The 17,920-nt window shown below is 60.8% G+C and overlaps 1 protein-coding gene across 1 annotated transcript; it reads left to right on the top strand.

The window, feature by feature from the left end:
• The first annotated feature begins 3,436 nt into the window (after nt 1–3,436).
• On the top strand, nt 3,437–9,338 carry RHEBL1 (RHEB like 1). The gene is made up of 8 exons (XM_034793155.1): nt 3,437–3,617; nt 4,705–4,776; nt 6,150–6,217; nt 6,716–6,798; nt 7,342–7,398; nt 7,718–7,765; nt 7,976–8,060; nt 8,515–9,338. The coding sequence occupies exons 1-8, from the start codon at nt 3,566–3,568 to the stop codon at nt 8,602–8,604; spliced, it is 555 nt and encodes a 184-aa protein (XP_034649046.1). The 5' UTR covers nt 3,437–3,565; the 3' UTR covers nt 8,605–9,338.
• Nucleotides 9,339–17,920: the final 8,582 nt, after the last annotated feature.

Below are 17,920 nucleotides of genomic sequence, written 5' to 3'. Positions count from 1 at the left end.
CCCTGCTGCAGAGAGACCCTGGTTTCCTGCCTGGGCCCCTCCTCCGGTTACACGCAGGGCAAGACCAAGAGCTCCCCCACCCTGTCCCCAGGCTGCCCTCACCTAGGCTGTGGGGGGGACGGGGACGTGGGGAGACTGTGTCTGTCCCAGGTGAGTGGCATGTTTCAGTCTGATACAGACTGAAAGGGGATATCGCAGAAGGGCCCCCCCCTCCCCACCCTGAGCCTACCACGGCTGCTTTCCTCCCTGCCCCAACCCGCCCTGAGGATGGGACGGCCGAGCACTGTGCCAATGGGTACGTCTACACTAGTCACTCCCCCCGCGGCAGGCCCGGGCCAGTTGACTCCAGCTCGTGGGGCTCGGGGAAAGGGGCTGTTTAATTGTGGTGTAGACATTCAGGCTGAAGCCTGGGCTCTGGGACCCTGCCGGGGGGGGGGGGGGGGGGAAAGGCCCTTGGCCTAAGCCGGCCCCGGCCCAAGCCCGCTGACAACTGCAGTGTAGACAGGCCCTGAAGCTTGCTGCTGGGTTGGCACTAAACAAGGCTGGTTGCTGCAGACAGGCCCAGCAGGAGCTGATGTGCTCGGACACTTCTCCGAGGAAGGAGCGCTCAGCCCCTGGGGGCAGGCTCCAGCCAGGACCTTTACGCCTGTTTACAAGCAAAATTCTTCCACCACCTCCACATATTTCCCCCTCCCCCTCCCCGTGCCCATCTGTCACGGAGTATTGGGGGACTCAGGGCCCTGCACCCCCGGCTTCCTGCGATTCACCATGACTCTCAGCCAGCCAGTAAAGCAGAAGGTTTATTTGGATGACAGGAATACAGTCCAAGACAGGTCTTGCAGGCACAGACAACAGGGCCCCCCTCAGTTAGGTCCAGCTTGGGGTCCCAGGGCATGCCAGCCCACCCCCCTTGGGGGGTCAGAGCCATCTCTGCCTCCCAGCCATCTCTCCAGCCCGCTTCCCACACTCTGCCTTCAGCGACCCCTCCCACAGCCTTTGTTCAGTTTCCTGGGCCAAGGTGTCACCTGGCCTCCAACCCCTTCCTGGGTTCTCATGTTACATGCTCAGGTATGTTCCTTCGGGCAGACTCCCATCCCCCGATGCAGACCATCCTAGTCACACTCCCCTGTCAGCATTCACACACCCCAGCAAGAACAGTCCCAGTTCGTCACCCCACCCCACCCCACCCCCTAACTGCGTGGCTGTCCGCTTTGGAAAGAACAAAACAGGCTCCCACCTGCCCCTAGTCTTATCTGGCATGTGGTTTATTTACAGGGAAAGTTAATTTATTACACACACCCAGGCCAGGCTCAGGGCAGCTAATTGTCACATAACAGCTTGGGATGTTTCCATCTCAGCATGGGCAAGTCCCGACTCCACTCTGGGCTGGGAATCCCTGAATACTGGGGCTGTCTCTCCACATTGAGATGGCAATCCACCCTCTCCCTAGAATATTGGCTAGTGCTGGTCATGGCCTCTGTGGCCCGCCATGCCCATCATACTAGCATGGAGACCAGGGGACCTACAGAAAGGGGGGACAGTGCATCCTGGGTATTGTGCTGGCAGGGTACCAGTACCAGTCACATTGTTTGAAACCGTGGTAAAGAACAGAGTTATCAGCCACACAGATGAACATGATTTGTTGGGGAAGAGTCAACATGGCTGTTGTAAAGGGAAATCATGCCTCACCAATCTACTAGAATTCTCTGGGAAGAGAAGAGGTCAGCAAACATGTGGACAAGAGTGATCCAGTGGATATAGTGGACTTGCCTTTCAGAAACCTTTGATAAGGTCCCTCATCAAAGGCTCTTAAGCAAAGTAACCAGCCATGGGATAAGAGGGAAGGTCCTCTCATGGATCAGTAACTGGTTAAAAGATAGGAAAAAAAGATAGGAATAAATGGCCAGTTTTCACAGCAGAAAGAGAGACAGATATCCAGGTCTCCCAAGGAGCAGTACTGGGATCAGTGCTGTTCGACAGATTCATAAATGAGCTGGAGAAAGGGGTGAACAGTGAAATGACAAAGTTTTCAGATACATAATTAGTTATGCCCAAAGCAGACCACAAAGGGATCTCACAAAACTGGGTGACTTGGCAAGAAAATGCCAGATGAAATTCAATGTAGATAAATGCAAAGTAACGCACATTGGAAAACATCCTCACAATTATCTATATGAAGTGATGGGGTCTAAATTTGCTGTTAGCACTCAGGAAAGAGATCTTGGAGTCACTGTGGATAGTTCTGTGAAAGCATCCACTCAGTGTGCAGGAGCTGTCGGAAAGGCGAATAGAATGTTAGGAACCATTAGGATGGGGATTGATAACAAAACAGGAAATATCCTAACGCCGCTAATATAAATCCCCAGTATGCCCACACCTTGAACACTGCCTGCAGTGCTGGTCGCCCCATCTCAAAGAAGATATATTAGAATTGACAAAGGTACTGAGAAGGGCAACAAAAATGCGTAGGGGGATGGAACAGTTTCCATCTCAGGCAAGATTAAAAAGACTGGAACCGTTCAGCTTGGAAAAGTGACGAGTGAGGGGGATATGATAGAGGCCTATAAAATCATGACTGGTTTGGAAACAGTGAATAAGGAAGTGCTATTTACCCCTTCACATAACACACAAATCATGGGCCACCCAATGAAATGAACGGGGCAGCAGGTTTAAAACAAACAAAAGGAAGTTCTGCTTCACACAGCGCACAGTCACCGGTGGAGCTGTTTGCCAGGGGATGTGGTGAGGGCCAAACGTATAAAAAGAATGAGATCAGTTCCTGGAGGACAGGTCCATCAATGGCTATGCTCTGAGTGTCCCTAAACCTCGGCCTGCCAGACGCTGGGAGTGGACGACACGGGGTGGATCACTCGGTAATTGCCCTGTTCTGTTCGTTCCCTCTGAAGCACCTGGCACCCACTGTCGGCAGACAGGACCCTGGGTCTCTGGACCAGTGCTCTGAGCCAGTCTGGCCGTGCCTAGGTTCTGGGTGCGGGGGGGGGGGGGGGGGGAGGGGCAGAATTGCAGGGGGACAGAAGGCGACAGGACTACAAGGAGGAGGCCAGGTCCCCATGGGGCAGGGAGGGGGACCAGAGCTGGGGGGGGCAGAAGGGGGCAGATGCCCCGCAGGGCGGGGGGTGGGGCAGTCAGTGTGTGGAAGCAGCTCTGGAAGTGGGGGTCAATTCCGGGGGGGGGCAGAGTCAGGCTGTGGAGACAGCCCCCCCCACGTGCTGTGTGTGTGTGTGTGTAAAACCACGTGGTCCACTTTCCGCCCCCTCCATTTTAATGAATGGAGCCTGCCCTACTAGCGCGCATGCGCCCTCCCCGCTCCCCGCCCTCCTCCTCCCTCCTCGGGGGAGTCTCCGCCCCTCCGGCCGGGACGCCGGCCAATAGCCGCGGCGGCTTTCGCAGTGTTGTGGTCACGTGGGAAGCCGGGTGTTGTGGTCGCGGTGACGGCCCCGCCCGGGCGGGCTCTTATCGCGCAGGTTGTCGGGCCCGCCCGCGTTGCTCTCCCCCCGGTCCTGCCGCCGCCGGGCTCAGCGGCGCGGTGCTGTCCGCGCGGGCCATGCCGCTGGTGCGCTACCGGAAGGTGGTGATCCTGGGCTACCGCTCCGTGGGTGAGTCCGGCGGGGCGGGGCGGGCTCCCCTGCAGGGGCGCAGGATGCATGCGGGGTCGGGGGGGGATGCACGGGCCGGTTGCAGGGCGTGGGGCACCAGGGGCTTTGCACGGAGCATGCCAGGGGCTGCGGGCGGGGGGCTGGTGGTGGCTGCAGAGGCGGGGGGGTGAGGAGGGGACGGGCCCGCCTGCGCTGCGGGTTTTCCTGCTGCTTCCTGGCCCAGCCCGTCGCACGCTCAGCAGCATCGGCGGGGGGGTCGGGGGGCTGGGAGGGGGGGTCCTTCCCCCCCCCCCCCCCAGGCGCGCCCCGGGGGGGGGGGGGGGTTATGGCCACGTTCTGGGGTGTGCAGCTCTCCGTGTCTTTGCTGCCCCCCCCCAGCTCTGATCCTGGGGGGCTGGGGGTCATGCGGGGTCAGTTTGCCATTGAACCACATGGCAGGCAAAGGGAGAGAGGAAATGACCCGGGGTCAGAGGTCACGCTCGGGGGAGGGGGGGACTGACTCGTTTCCTTAGATTTCGTATGTCACGTTCAGCGGTTTGTGTGCGGGGGTGTCCAGCCGGGGGCCTGCCCCACGCGGGAGTGTGTGTGTGTGTCTGACGTTTCCTCTCCCCCCGGGATGGGGTCTGGGCGGGTGGGTTCGAATAGATTTGTTAGTCTCTAAAGTGCCACAAGTACTCCTGTTCTTTTTTCTGATCAAGCTGTTGCCTAAAAACACCCACCCGTGGCGGCTGATTGCCCCCCTTCGCGCTGGTGCGCATTCGGTGGGTGCGGACTTGGCAGGCCTCGCCCTGTTGTCTCTGTGGGTAGCTCCTAGCCGTGGACAAAGCCGCCTTTAAGGGCAGGTCCACACTGCAATCAGACGCCCGCGGCTGGCCCCTGCTGGGCTGACTCCGCGAAGGGGCTTGTTTAGTTGTGGGGCAGACGTTTGAGCTCAGGCTCTAGGACCCTGGTTTACACCGCAGTTAAATAGCCTCTTAGCCCAAGGCAGCTGGCACGGGCCAACTCCGGGTGTCTGATTGCAGTGTGGACGCACACTGAGAGGCTTGCAGCATTCACAGCAACGAGGTTTCAAATCTCTCCCCTCCAGGTAAAACTTCCCTGGCTCATCAGTTTGTGGACGGGGAATTCCTGGAGTGCTACGACCCTACAGTGGAAAGCAGTGAGTGCAGGGCCCTTTCAGGCCTGATTACATCTGTAGCGGGCGTCTCTACCCTGGGGATTGTAGTTGTCTTTGCACATTATATTTATCCCCATATGTCTAGAGGCCTCACCAAAACCTGTCTCCATGGGAGGTGCTGTGGAGACCCCCCCTCATTGTTTAAAGATGGGGTGGGGGGGCACCGAAGAAGGAGGGGATGGGACTTGGCAAAGTGATGTGGCAGAATCCTGGACAGAACCCACCCGCTCGACCAGGCTGTGGGATCCGCATGTTGCTATTCTTGGAGAGGACTAGGAGTGTGCGGTGTCCACGCTACAACTCGCACTCACTTTCACGCCCACGTGTTAAAACGCCAGCCAGGACGCCTGCCGTTGGGGATGGGATGGGGGCGAAGGTGGCTTCCCTGCCTAGCATCCAGCGCCTTCTGCAGGGAGCAGGGAGGGGCCCGGGGCGAGGTATCCGGCAGAGCTCTGTTGCCAGCTCCGGTTAGTTGCTTTTGCTTAGGATGAATGGAAACCACTTGAGCCTTGCTTGGGGTTTCACTCAAATAGATCTCCACCGAGGGCGAGAATCTGGCTCAGAATAACCAGACAAGGGGCCTTTAAGCTGAAAGGCCACGTGCTGTGGGTGGGTGGGGGAGGGGGATGTTTCCTTTTGCTTTTGTTGTGACCCCTCCCTCCTTCCTGCCCTGGGATGTTTCGAGCCCCTTCCTGCCTTTCAGGAGACCTCAGCCCCGCCAATAGCGAGGAGGTTGGGTGGACCTTTATTCAGGTCTGCTTGTTGTCAGGAAACGCAGTGTTGAGTGTGTCTGGAGCAGCTCGTCCTGTGTGTGTAATCGCAGGAGACCTGCTGGTCTCCATCCCAGCCCTGCTCCGGGGCTTCTCCTTCCTTCGCTCACCGCGGAGCCTCTCTGGCCTGCCACAGGGCTGGGGTTGCGTCAGGCTTTGGGCTCAAATCCATCCTCGCCTGAACATCCATGGAGAGAGCTGAGGCCGCTGGGACTCTGCCAGCTCCTGTCTCCGGGCTCGGCTCTGGTTCTGCCGCGTGGAGCTGGCTGGGCAGGACAGGAGGCCGTGCCCATGGGAGCTGATCTCAGCCTGGGGGGCTGGTGTAGCTGAACCCCCGGGTTGCGTACAGAAGCTTCCAACTTTCCAGGGGCCTCATTGCCTGCAGCAGCCGGAACCCTGAGGTAGGAGGGGACGTCCCGCAGGGACTGACCCTGGGCCCGCCGAGTCCAAAGGACCAGGCCCATTTGCTATGGGGCAGTAGCGGACTCGTAAACCAGCCACCAGAGGGCAGCAGGGAGCCGTGGGGCTGTGAGCGGGGGGGGGCCACACCCTGTAACTGACTCTTGCTCCGTTGGTTCCCTCCAGCCTACAACAAAATGCTGATGGTGGGAAAGGATGAATTTCACCTCCAGCTAGTGGATACAGCAGGGCAGGTAAGGCCTTGGGGCAGCGAGGAGGGACTAGTGTAGCTTTTCTCCACAGTGCCTTATCCTGATGGGTCTTCCCTCTCCACCCCCAAAACCGGCACGTGCTGCAGCCATCTCTGGGGTGGAACCCATCACCTATCAAGGCAGCAGTTTAGGTCAGGAAGGGGGAAATCATGTCTGATGACCAGAGGGAATTTAGGGAGGGGGGATTTGGTCAGGCCCTTCCCCCTCCCAAAATAACGCCTGTTGTGAAAGGTTCGGTGTTTCCAAAGGAATTCATCTCCAGCACCAACGCTGTCCTTTAGCATGGTGCTGGGGCATAGGGGGCACTAGTGAAACCTTGAAATGCCGCTCTGGCTTTCTGCAGCCTGCTGGGGGTCTCCCATCCGCGTGCCGCCTGGACTGGGCTCCTGTGTCTCAGTGGGGTGGGGTCCCATGATGAAGGGGGGGAGTGATCATGTCTGTGTTTGTTTCTCGCCCGACGCTGTGCCCGCGGCTCACCAGGACGAGTACACCATCCTGCCCCCCTCCTTCAGCATCGGGATCCATGGATACCTGCTGGTCTATTCGGTCACCTCGCTCAGAAGGTGAGGGCTCCCCCCCCCCGGGGGGGCAGGGCTTGGCTCCAGCGCGGGGGAGGGGACGTGCCGTGCTGTGCGGCAGGGCTGGGAGGTCAGTGAACCCCCACGCTGCAGCCAGCCCGTGCCCTCGGCCGTGACTCCGGATCAGAGAGGGGGATGTTCTCCCAACTGCCCCAGCAAACTGCCCCTGGGATAGCGGATCTGGAGGGGGCCTTCCGGGCTCACGGGTCGTCACCAGCAATACAGTGGCTCCCCCCAACCCCGGGTTGTGCCCCCCAGTCGTGGCGGGGCTGCCTGCTGCCCAGGCTAATCGATGGCTCGGCCAGCTCCAGGCTGGGATCCAGCCGACTGTGCAGGGGGATCGGGCCCACCCTGACTCAACACAGGGATAGGCCAGTTTAACAGTCACTTTTTGGAGCAGAACCTGCCCAGCCCCAGGGTTCGCCCCGAATCCTGTCATCAACATTGCTGGGCCCTGCTGGGCCAAGCCTGGCGGCGCGCAGCTCCGTGGCTTCTCCTTAGCGACCGCTCCCCGTCTCCCCTCTGCAGCTTCCAGGTGGTTAAGACCCTTCACAACAGGCTGTACGAAAGCAGAGGGAAAACCCGGTAAGAGTTCCCCTCCCCTGTCCGGGGCCCGGCCTGTCCCAACAAGGGGGCTTGGGAAGAGGCTGGGTCTGCAGCTGCCCTGGGTGGACCCCTCCATCCCCTGCCATCGGACTCCAAATGGGGCATGTGCCTGCCCCACAACCCACCGAGGCTGTGGATGCTAACTGGGCCTTGGCTGAATGGGCCATGGCCTTGGGGGCCCTCCTCAGGGAGGGCTGGACACCTGGCTGGCTGGGTGTGCCTGGGCCATGGCCTACTGGAGCTGGGGAGGCGTGGGCTGGAGGCAGCCGGATCCCAGCTCACTCTGTTCTTCTGACAGGATGCCGGTGGTGCTGGTCGGGAACAAGGCCGATCTCTCCATGGAGAGGTAAGAAGTGGCTCTGCTGTTGTGATGGCCCTGTGGTCTGTCAGCCGGTTCCTCCCTGCACCCCATCTCTCTAGAGCTCCCTGCCAAGCCCTGGGCTCCAGCCCGCTGCCCCCTCCCTCCTCTCACGTGTTCCTGGGGGGTGGGCAGCTCTGGTCTAAGGGATCTTCACTCCTCATCTGGCTCCCATTCAACCCCCTGTCGTGTGTCTAGCCGGGAGGTGAAGACAGACGAGGGCAAGAAGCTGGCGGATTCCTGGGGTGCCGTGTTCCTGGAGTCGTCGGCCAAAGAGAACCAGGTCTGGTATATTTCACCTCTTGGTCCCACACTCGGGGCGGGAGGGGGGGAGAGTGAGATGCTGAATGGCCCTGGGAGCCTATGGACCAACTCTGCAGCATCTCCTGGTACCTGCAGGCTTGGGGGGGGGTGAGAGGGATCTGCCTCTCCCAGCAGAGCTGAGGGGTTGTGGGGAGGGCAGGGGGCTGCACAGAGGGGTGAGGTCCCTGCACTGCGGAGACAGGAGTGACTGAATTCCCCCCGAGCGCAGCCTGATGTAACCCAGCAGCTGCTGCCGGAATAGAGGCACTCCTGGGGGGTGGGGGCAATGGTGGGGGCTGGCAGATGCTGGGCGGGGTGGATTCCTTCAGGACCTCCCCCAAGGGGGCTCCCCAATGATCCCATCCTTCAGAGGGCCGTGGGGCTGGCCTCCCAGCTGTCATTCAAACACACACACCCCCACTCCATCCCCACAGATGACCCGGGGAATCTTCACCAAGATCATAGAGGAGGTCGACCGGGTGGACAACTCCTACGGCACCGAGCGCAGCTGCCTCCTGATGTGAGCGCTGCTGCCTCGAGCTTCCTGCTGGGGCAGGGAGAGTGGCCGCCTCCCTGCCTCTACCTAGAAGTTTCCTCGCAGCCCCGGGAGCGGGGAACCCAGGGCTAGATGCCACCAGAGCCCCCTGGCCTGGCGTTGTTACGGGTAACCCACACACACACTGTACCTCACTGCCTGGCCCCGCGCCCCATGGCGGGCAGGGCCTGCGTTTGCACATTCCCAGGTTGGAAGCAGCCCGTGTGTATCCAGCGCACTGCGTTTATGGAAGGGGCTCCTCTTGCCGAATGTATTTATGGGGGGGGTTTGGGCGGGGGGGGGAGAGCTTTGGATATTTATAGCCGATGTCTAAGCCTGCACGCACATGTTTACAGCAGTCTCTGCCCCGGTCCCCAGCATGGGCCCAGTTCCCCTTGGCTGCGGGACTCCCTTTTTTTTCCTAATGCTGCTGGAACCGGAATCTGTTTTACAGTCCTTCCAAGACCTGGTCTGGTCTCAATTTGGCTGTGCCAGCGGCGGCAGCCGAACCCTGATCCGGCCAGGGTTCCGCCCACCCTCCTGACTCGCCATCTGCTGCCTTAGTTCTCCTTAAAACCAAGAAACGGTTGTGAATTTCAGGCCGCAAAGGGGATTTGAATATGGATTCTTTTCTGATGTCGGAGTCTCTTCCCCAAGCCCTCTTGACAGGGCCACACTCATGGGTGGGAGCTGGGGTGGGGGTGGCTGGATCAATTAAACTTTGTTTTGTATGCAAAAAGAATTTCCTGGCGTCTCTGTGCTCAGGGTCTGAGAGCGAGATGGGGGGTGGGGGAACATGGGGAATGTTCGCTGAAGCTGGTCAGCACTCTGAGACCGTGGTGCTGTATATAAAACCTTAGAGTAGGCGGGGGAGGGGGAAATAAGTGGTGGTGTGCTTCACCCATCATCTCAGAGCCGCTGCAAAAAAGATGGGCAATGGAATAGTGTTATCATTAGGTTTCAGAGTCAACATCCACCGGGCCTGGATTAACACTCTGCATGCACATAGCCCTGTCAGCGGATCTTAGTGCTTTGGAAGAACGGAGCCAGCCCTTGGAGGGGTAGGTCAGAATTATTTCTGGTTTGGGGGAGACTGAGTTAGAAGGAGTCAGTGACCTGCTTGGGAACATGCTGCCTAGGTTGGAACCGAGGTGTCCTGGGGCCCCGGCTCTGCCTCCGCTCGGCTGAAGAGCGAAGGGAAGGCATGGCTCTCCCCCATTCACGCTGTTGGGTCACTGAACCCCAGTGCCGTGACGAGGCGTAAAGGAGCAGGCAGAGCCTCTGCTGTGGGGGGCACCTTGTCTCTGCACTGCTAAAGGGGGGCTGGGCAGCGACACTATCTCGGGGTCTCACAGGATTGGCCCCATTTGGCCTGGCTGCTTTTCGCTGCGACACTTTGTGATTGGGGTTGGAGGGTCTCTGGCTCCGGGGGTTGTGAACGCTGGTGTAGACAGAGCCCTGCTGGGTGCACAGGAGACCCCCCCCACCCCTTGTGTGGTGCGCTGGGGGGTCTGGCCAAGGTGGCGGGGGGGGGGGGAACAGGAACCAAGGAAATAAGGGTTCAAAAGGTGAAAGCAATTGCCTGGACTGTTTCGAGGTTAACTAGCCCCATAAATGCATGGGGAGGGGCCTGCCCCAGCCCTGAGAGGTCCAAGCTCTGGGCAGGGTGAATGGGGTGGATCCCGTTGCCAGGAACTGAGGGGTGTTGAAGGGGGTGTAGCCCCTGGCAAATGGCGCTTGGTCAGAAACTGTGTGCCTCTGTTTCCTTGCCTGTGGGCGAGGGCGCATCTCCCAGAGCCCAGGGAGGTGTAACTCATTCCTCCTGGGAAGAGCTCTGCCATGCTGCGCTGCGGTGAACACATCTGTGTTTTAAAATGTAAAACAGCTTCCCGCTGCCCTGGCCAAATTCCCGCTGGAGCCGCCACTGTCCTGTTCCCTTTAAAATTCCTCAGACGGGATCTTCCTCCCAATCAGGTGTTAAACAGCTGCTGCACTCCACCCCAGCTGTGGCTGCATCTCAGGGGTGGTCTCTGGGGGCTGCACCCCAGAGGTGGGTGAAGCGGGGCTGGGGATCCGCTGGCCATGCCCACACCCCCAGGGCCGTTCAGTGTTCGGAGCTGTCTTCCGGAACCAGCTGCACCATGTCCAGGTCAGTCCTGCCTCGTCCTCTGGAGGCTGGGACCCGGATCCCCCCCAGCTGGCCTCTACAGCGGCTGAGCAAGGGAATTTGGCATGGAAACTGCTCTCTCGTGGATGAACGGATCTGGGTTGTGTTGGGGGCCGAGGAGCCCCTACTCTCCAGAGGCAAGAGGGGAGAAAGGGAAAGCTCACCCCGGACGGGGAACGGGGCACAGAGAGAGGCACTGAGGTGTCGACCAAGAAGTCTGGGGCAGGGCTTTTTGAACCCAGGTGTCCAGCCCCCCAGCCCAGGAGCCGTCTCACCTGCGAGAGCTCTGGCGTGGGGCAGGGGCTTACGTGAGGGTTGCGGGCCTGTGCTAGGCACCCTGTTAAAGCACCACGAGAGAGCAGGGGTGTGATGGGACATGGCTCAGCCCGAGAGCCAGGGGTGGGCGGGGCTGGGGCATCAGCGGCCCCGCCTGGGTTGTCGCTGACCTTTGTGCCTGGGCGACTGGCTCCGCAAAGCAGGAGCAGCGGTCTCAAGCCCCCGGGGGCCGCGTGGATGCGGCCGTGAACGCCGCACAAGTAAGAGATGGGCTTTGCACTAGTGCGGCTCACCCTGGTGCAAGCTCGATTTTGTGCCAGCTTAGACGAGGCCTTGGAAGCAGCTGCCAGGCTGGGGAGAATCGGCCGGGGAGGGCAGGGCCGCAGGGGGCGAGGCAGGAGACTCAGCCACTGCCCTGCTGGGGGGACCTTGGGTGGAGCTGCCTCTGGGCCTCTTAGTCTGTAGACAGTTTGCTGTGGGGGGCAGGTGCTGTCTCACCGAGGGGCTGGGCAGCGCCTGGCAGGACGGGGCCCTGACGCTGGGCAGGGCGAGTTCAAGGGCTACCAACAGCCTGTTGCACTGTGCGCCCCTCCCCTCGCCACGGGGAACAGCCCCCCTTTGTTGCAGCGTCGGCTCCGCGTCCCAGCATCCAGCCACTCCTCAGTGCCACAAATCCTGGGCTGTAGAGCGAAGAGGAGGCTTTTCCCCTGGGGAGCTTGGTGCCTTCCTGCCTCTACTCCCTTCAGAAACACCCCTGCTTTGTGCATTGCAGCGGGGCTCAGGCCGAGCTGCCTGCTGGGGCAGGTGGGAGAATCTGGTCATAAAGTGTTGTGAGATCAGTGCAAGGAAACTGCCTGAGATGAAAAAAAAAAACCCTCAAGGGTAACACGCTGCCAAGTCCTAAAAGGTTACTCAGTGCGAAAACAACCTGTGGAACTCACTGCCACAGGATTCCAAGGCCAGGAGCTTACCTGGATTCAAAATCCGGCTTGGGCATTTAGAGGGATAATAGGAACAGTTGCAGTTAGGCTAGCTAGGAAGAGCTTTTTTGTACCCCCAGAGGTTTCGTGGTGTTAGCTAATAACGCAGGCCGGTTCCTCCTCGGAGGTAGGAGCCCTGGGGCAACTCCCCTGTTTTACAGGTGCAAAAATTGAGGCACAGAGGGGGGAAGGGGCTCACCCAGGGTGATGCAGTGAGTCGATGGCAAAGCCAGAAATGGAACCCAGGAGTCCTGGCCAGTCTGCTGCTGTAACCCCTCCCCGTTACGCCTCCCCCAAGCTGGAAATGGAAGGCCGGGATCCTGCTTCCCAGGCAGCTGGACTCTGCTCCCCTACTCAAGCTGGGACTAAACCCCAGAGGTCCTGATGCCCACTCTGCCCCCCGGGTCAGGAAAGCAGGGAGCCGTGAATGAACAGCCCCCTCCCTGGGCACAGCTGGAGGCTCCCAGCATAAGCCGTCCCAAGGGGGCTGGGGGGAGGAGAGCCCCAGAGCCCGTGGGGGAGAGATGCTCACAGGGGAGCCTGCCTGCCTGCAGTAGAATGGGGGGGCTGTGGGGGCAGCGGACGCTCCGATGAGGCAGCCTGGACGGTGGGAGCCAGGCCCTCGTCCCCAGCAGGCCCAGGGTGCCAGGCTCAGGGGGCTGGACATCCCAGTGCGGCAGGAGCGGCAGATGGAGGCCGTGCTAATCCCACTCTGCAGAGCCCAGCAGGCTGGCAGGGAGCTGGGAGCTGGCCGCAGACTCTAATCTGGGCCCAGGCCGGCTCTCTGCTCAGCCCCAGCCCTGCGGCTCTCCCTGGCCCCAGGGATCTGCGTTTGCTTTTCCCTCGGCCTCTTGCTGAAACCCATGGCTCTGTCCATGTGTCCCTGTCTGTGGCTCTGTCCCGAACTGCTGCAGCCAAGTGGAAAGTCCCAGGCTGAGCCCTTACGCTGGGCTTCTGCTCCCGGGAGCGATTTACACTGCATCTTATCGTTACTGGCGCTCAGACTGGTTGGATTGGCCCTCCTCATTCCAGCCGCTGGCTGTCCAGCCAGGGCTCGAACTGGGCCAGTGCATGGCTGCACCGTGGATGAGCGCCTTTCCCAAACTGCCCTTGTGTTCTCCACAATTGCAGCTTTCGTTTATGAGATTTCTAGCCCTCGTGGCTCCCCTAGGAACTGTGACTCCGGTGGAGCGGGGCAGCAATGGCTGCCTGAGTTTGCAGAGAGCCTGAAACCCTAGCTGTGAACTGCCCTGTTCGCCCCAGTCCCTGCTCACGCCAATGTCACAGATGATCCTTTCAGCATGACTGTTATCTAGCCCACTGCCCCCGAAGCCTCTGGCGAGTGATTAGGAGCAGGAGCAGACTACGAAGATCTGCAAAATATAGTTTGGGTAACTGCTCAACCAGGGGGAGGGGAGGGGCTTTGAATACCACCAAACTCTTTCATTTTCCCTGCAGTCAAGCAGGAGCCCTGTGGGTGTCTGAGCTCCCGCTCTGGTGCTAAGCACAAGGACCCAGAGCCGGCGGGATCGTACTTTGAACATCTGCACAATCTCCTTGGACTCTTGTTTGGCATCTTAACTAGGCGAAGTTGTTTAGTGGGTGGGGCTTGGGAAAGTATTTACTATTGTTTCCCTGCTTCATCCACCCCATGTAAGCTTTCTGTCCCCCCCACACCTATCTAATCTCTCCTGGCTCCCATCCCCTGGGCTCTGACCTCTCTACTCCCTCTGCAGTTTCAGGGGGATGCAGGACGATACTTCACTTCCTGTTTTAAACCATTGCAGAGTGTGGCTGTTAGACAGCTGCCCATTCCACCCCAGAGGTGGCTGCATTTCAGTGGGTGGTGGAGCACTTCCTATATCGAGCACAGGACTGGGTTTAGGAATGTCCTTCCTATTGGCTTATCCTTTTCTCCCCCACTCTCTAAGAACAGATGCAGCTAGTGGTGCCCTGACCCAGCCCCAAGCAAAGCCCCAGGGCATGAGGTTAGAAGGCCGACTGTTGTGGAAATTGGTTGCAAGAGAAAGTTTGTAGGACACGTAATGTAGGGCAACAGCCTGTGGTAGGGATTAGTGCCCCACTAGTTGGAGTCCGAACTCCTGGGCTGTATCCCTAGGAGGGAGTGTGGTCTGGTGGTTAGAGCAGGGGACTGGGTGCCAGGACTCTGGGTTCTATTCCCGACTCGTCCAGGGAGCGTAGGTGAATCTCTGCTCCGTGCCTCAGTTTCCCCCTCTGTGAAATGGAGGTCATGGTGTTTACTTTCCTTGTGACCTGCTCTGAGCTCCGTGACTGAGAAGCTGCTGGAGGGGGGCACAGAACCAGCTGGATTATTACATGTTATTGTAAAACTCCCATGGCCGGGAGGGTCGGGGTTTCATTTCCCCCTGGTTGCAGGTCTCCCAGGGGTGCCTGGCTAGAAGGAGCATTAGCCTGGTGTGAGTGTGCCGGGGCTGCCTTCTCCCTTCCAGTCCCAGGGCATGGCCCTCTTCCCCCTCCTCCCAGATCAGTGTCGGGTTCAAGGCTCAGGCTCCCGCCTCGGCACCCTTTGAAATATCCCTTCACGGGGTAGCTTTGATCGTGATTATTCCCCTGGGCTGGGGGAGGCGGATCCGCCCCTAATAGGGCTGCATTCTCCAGCCTATTGCTTGCTCTCCGTGACCCTCCAGCTGGGGTCTGAGCTGGGACCCGATTGTCCAAGGGGCCATTGGCTGGAGTGGGGCAGGGTTGAGCAGGCCGGGGGGCTGCATCCACCCAGCAGCAGGAGAGAGCCCAAGTGACCCGGTGAAGGCTTGGCTGGGAGTGGGGGATCCAGGCAAAAGCTTCACGGGGCTTGGGGCTTTGCAGTCAGAGGGTGCTCGGGGGGGGGGGGGGGGCTGCCTGGGGCACGCAGCTCTTCCCCTGTGGATTGCCAGGGCAAAACCCAGCCGAGGGCCACAGCAGCTGCTAAACGCTGCTCCCAGGTGATGGCTGTTCAGTGCAACGCGCTCGCAGCCTCCCACAAGCGCCAATATCGGTCCCCATCGGCCCCCTCAGCCGAGCAGAGAGGCCCAGGACACAGTGGGGCGGCTGAGACCCGAGGCCCCTCTCCCCTCTGGAACAGGGCCGAGGCTCGCCTGCTTCTCTATAAAGTGGAGGCAGGGTCTCCCAGCCATTGCATTGGGTTTGCTCTGCCCTGGGAAGCTGGGGAAGGAACCCTCCCTCCCCGCTATTCTAGACAGCTGTGAGCTTGGAGAGACCCCCAACCCATGGGAGCGTAGCGCTCACTAATCGAGTGGGCACCGCTGCCCTCTCCTGGAGGGAATCAGAAGTGGCCAAGTGCATGCACTGCCCTATACAGGTAACAGCAAATGAAGATCCTTGAGCCGGAGGGGTGGGGCCTGGGAGCTGGGAGATCCCACTTCCAGCCCCCCTCTGGCCGGGCGTCCAGTCCTAGTGACGGTGATGAAGCTGGATCTGGTTTTTCCAGACCCCTGTGAGAGCAAAGCGAATGAACCCAGATCCTTTCATGTCCGACACTGCCCTGGCTAGGGATGCGTTTTCCCAGGGATTTGTATTGCAGGGAAGTTTCCTTTGAAGCGTCTAGGTTTGCCAGCAAAAAATCCCAAACCAACCGAACCCTGCCATGGCGCCGTCATACCTCCACAGGCTGCGTTTTGGGTTCTTTTAGAAAGCCAGGCTCCAATCTTGCACGAGTGCCATGCAGCCTGGTTGGGCTGGGCCCATTGCAGGATCAGGGCCTAAGGCTGAGATTTCCAAGCCATCTAGGGGATTTAGACACACTGTTCCCATCTGTTTCAATGGGTGTTGGGCATTTAAATCCCACAAGGCGGCTTTGAAATTCTCTGCCTGTGAAAGTTCATGTGTCCATTCTCCAGCTGCAGTGCTCCTTCGTCCAAACGGTGCTGGGGCAGTAACCAGCACCGCCCTGGCCACAGTACCTGCATTCATAGCCCAATTCATCCTGTATGCAGAGAGGAAGAGCTGCAGATACGCAGAAGATGCACCCTATTCTCCTGGCTTTCAGTGCATAACGATCTGAGGTGGAACAGCACGGCCAACCCCATCTCCTGTGTGTATATGCCTGTGCACACCCCCAATATACACCTCTCCAGAGCTTTAGACTTCATACCTAGCGACTAACTGAGCAGCCCCTCGTGCCTTTCAGCGGTGGCCCTGCGCCCCGCGGGAGGGGATGGGGTAATGTGCTCACCACCAGGACCTTGCTGCAGTCCTAAAGGGTTTGTTCCCTGCCATAAGCTCACCCATGTGTTGCAGGCTCAGATATTCCCCGGCTCCCCTGGAACATGCTGGTTCCTGCCCTCTACTGGATGGAATCAGAACTGCTCAACCATGCATCCTAGGGTCTATGCTGCGAACCCTTGATGGGGATTCTCCTTCAGCTAGGGGAGGAATGGGGGGGGCTGGGGCTTTTGGCACAGCGGAAACTGTTCTCTCCCTGCTCTGACTCTGAAGAAGAGCTCTGTGCAGCATGAAAGCAGGTCTCGTCCACCCACAGAAGCGGGGCCAATAAAATATATTATGACCTCGCCCGCCTTGTCGGTGCCGTATATTCATCCAAGAATATCACCCTTCTTCACGGGCCCGGCCCTCCATTTTACAGGTGGGGAAACTGAGGCACGGAGCAGCACCGCACGCTGGGATCAGAACCCAGCTCAGACAGACAGTGAGACGTGCCGGGACGGACAAATCTCCTGCCCCCCCCCCCAACCTGGGCTTTACCCCAGTCTCCGTCCTATGGCGCACACCTGTTCCAAGGCTCCCGTGCCGACCTGTGCGTGGGGGCGCGAGGCCGGACCAGGCGGGCAGAGGGGCAGGGGATTACACCGAGGGGGGCAGAGCGGACAAGGGGGCGGGCTCCCACCGCTGGGGGCGCTGTGGCACCTGCCCCCCCCGCGCTCGCTGGCTCTGCAGCGTCCGGAGCCATGTGCCTGGGGCAGGGCGCCCCCCAGGGGATTGCAGGGGTACTGCACCAGCCCTTTGCCCTCCAGCCTGGCGGGGGGGGCGCTAACCAGCCCCCCCCCCGGACCCATCTCTGCGCGCTGCAGGGCCCCGGGGGGCGGGGCGAGGCGATGCCTGCTGCAGGGGAGAGGCGCTCCTGCCCCCCATACTCCCTGCAGGGAGGGGCCGCGGCCCAAAGCCCCCCCCCCCCCCGGGGGGGGGGGGGGGGGGGGGAGCAGCGCTCAGCCCACGTGCGCGCCACCAGCCGGCCCGGCCAGGGCAGGGTTAACCCGCGCGGAGGGATCGCGGGCCGCGTGCGCTGCGGTTCCGTCCCGTCACATCCCCCCCTGCCGAAAAGCTGCGGCTGCGTGAGCGTGTCCCTCCGCCCGGGCCCAACACAAAATAGAGCCTCCCCCCCCCCCCCCCCCCCCCCCCCCCCCGGGCAGCGGGCCCGGGGGGCGCCCCCCCCCCCCCCCCCCCCGGCCCCCCCCCCCCGCGCGGGGCCGCCCCCGGGCCGGGGCCCGGCCCCCACGCGGGACCCCCCCGGCCCCTCGCGGGGGGGGGGCCCCGCAGGACTACTTTCCTCTCCGAAAATGGCTGCCTCGGCGGACACTTTCCGCTCCGCTCGCTGAGCCCGGGCGGCGGGGCCGGGGCCGCCCGCGAGGCCCCTGTGAACCCCCCCCAGCAGCCGCGGGGGGGCCGGGCGCGAGCGGGGGCGGGGACCCCCCCCTTCTGCCGCCGCCGCCGCCGCCGCCCCGGGCCGGAGCCGGAGCCGGAGCCGGGGCCGGAGCCGGGGGCCGGGCCCGGCGCTTGCGTGTCTGGAGCGGTCCCCGCGCGGGCGGGGAGGTTACAATGTAGCCAAGCCGCGGCGGGCGCTCGCTTCCCCGGGCACCAAACTCTCCCCCCCCCCCCCCCCCCCC

Source organism: Trachemys scripta, chromosome 16 (genome assembly GCF_013100865.1).
Source record: "Trachemys scripta elegans isolate TJP31775 chromosome 16, CAS_Tse_1.0, whole genome shotgun sequence".
NCBI lineage: Eukaryota > Metazoa > Chordata > Testudines > Emydidae > Trachemys > Trachemys scripta.
This window is presented reverse-complemented; position numbering and strand designations above follow the sequence as displayed.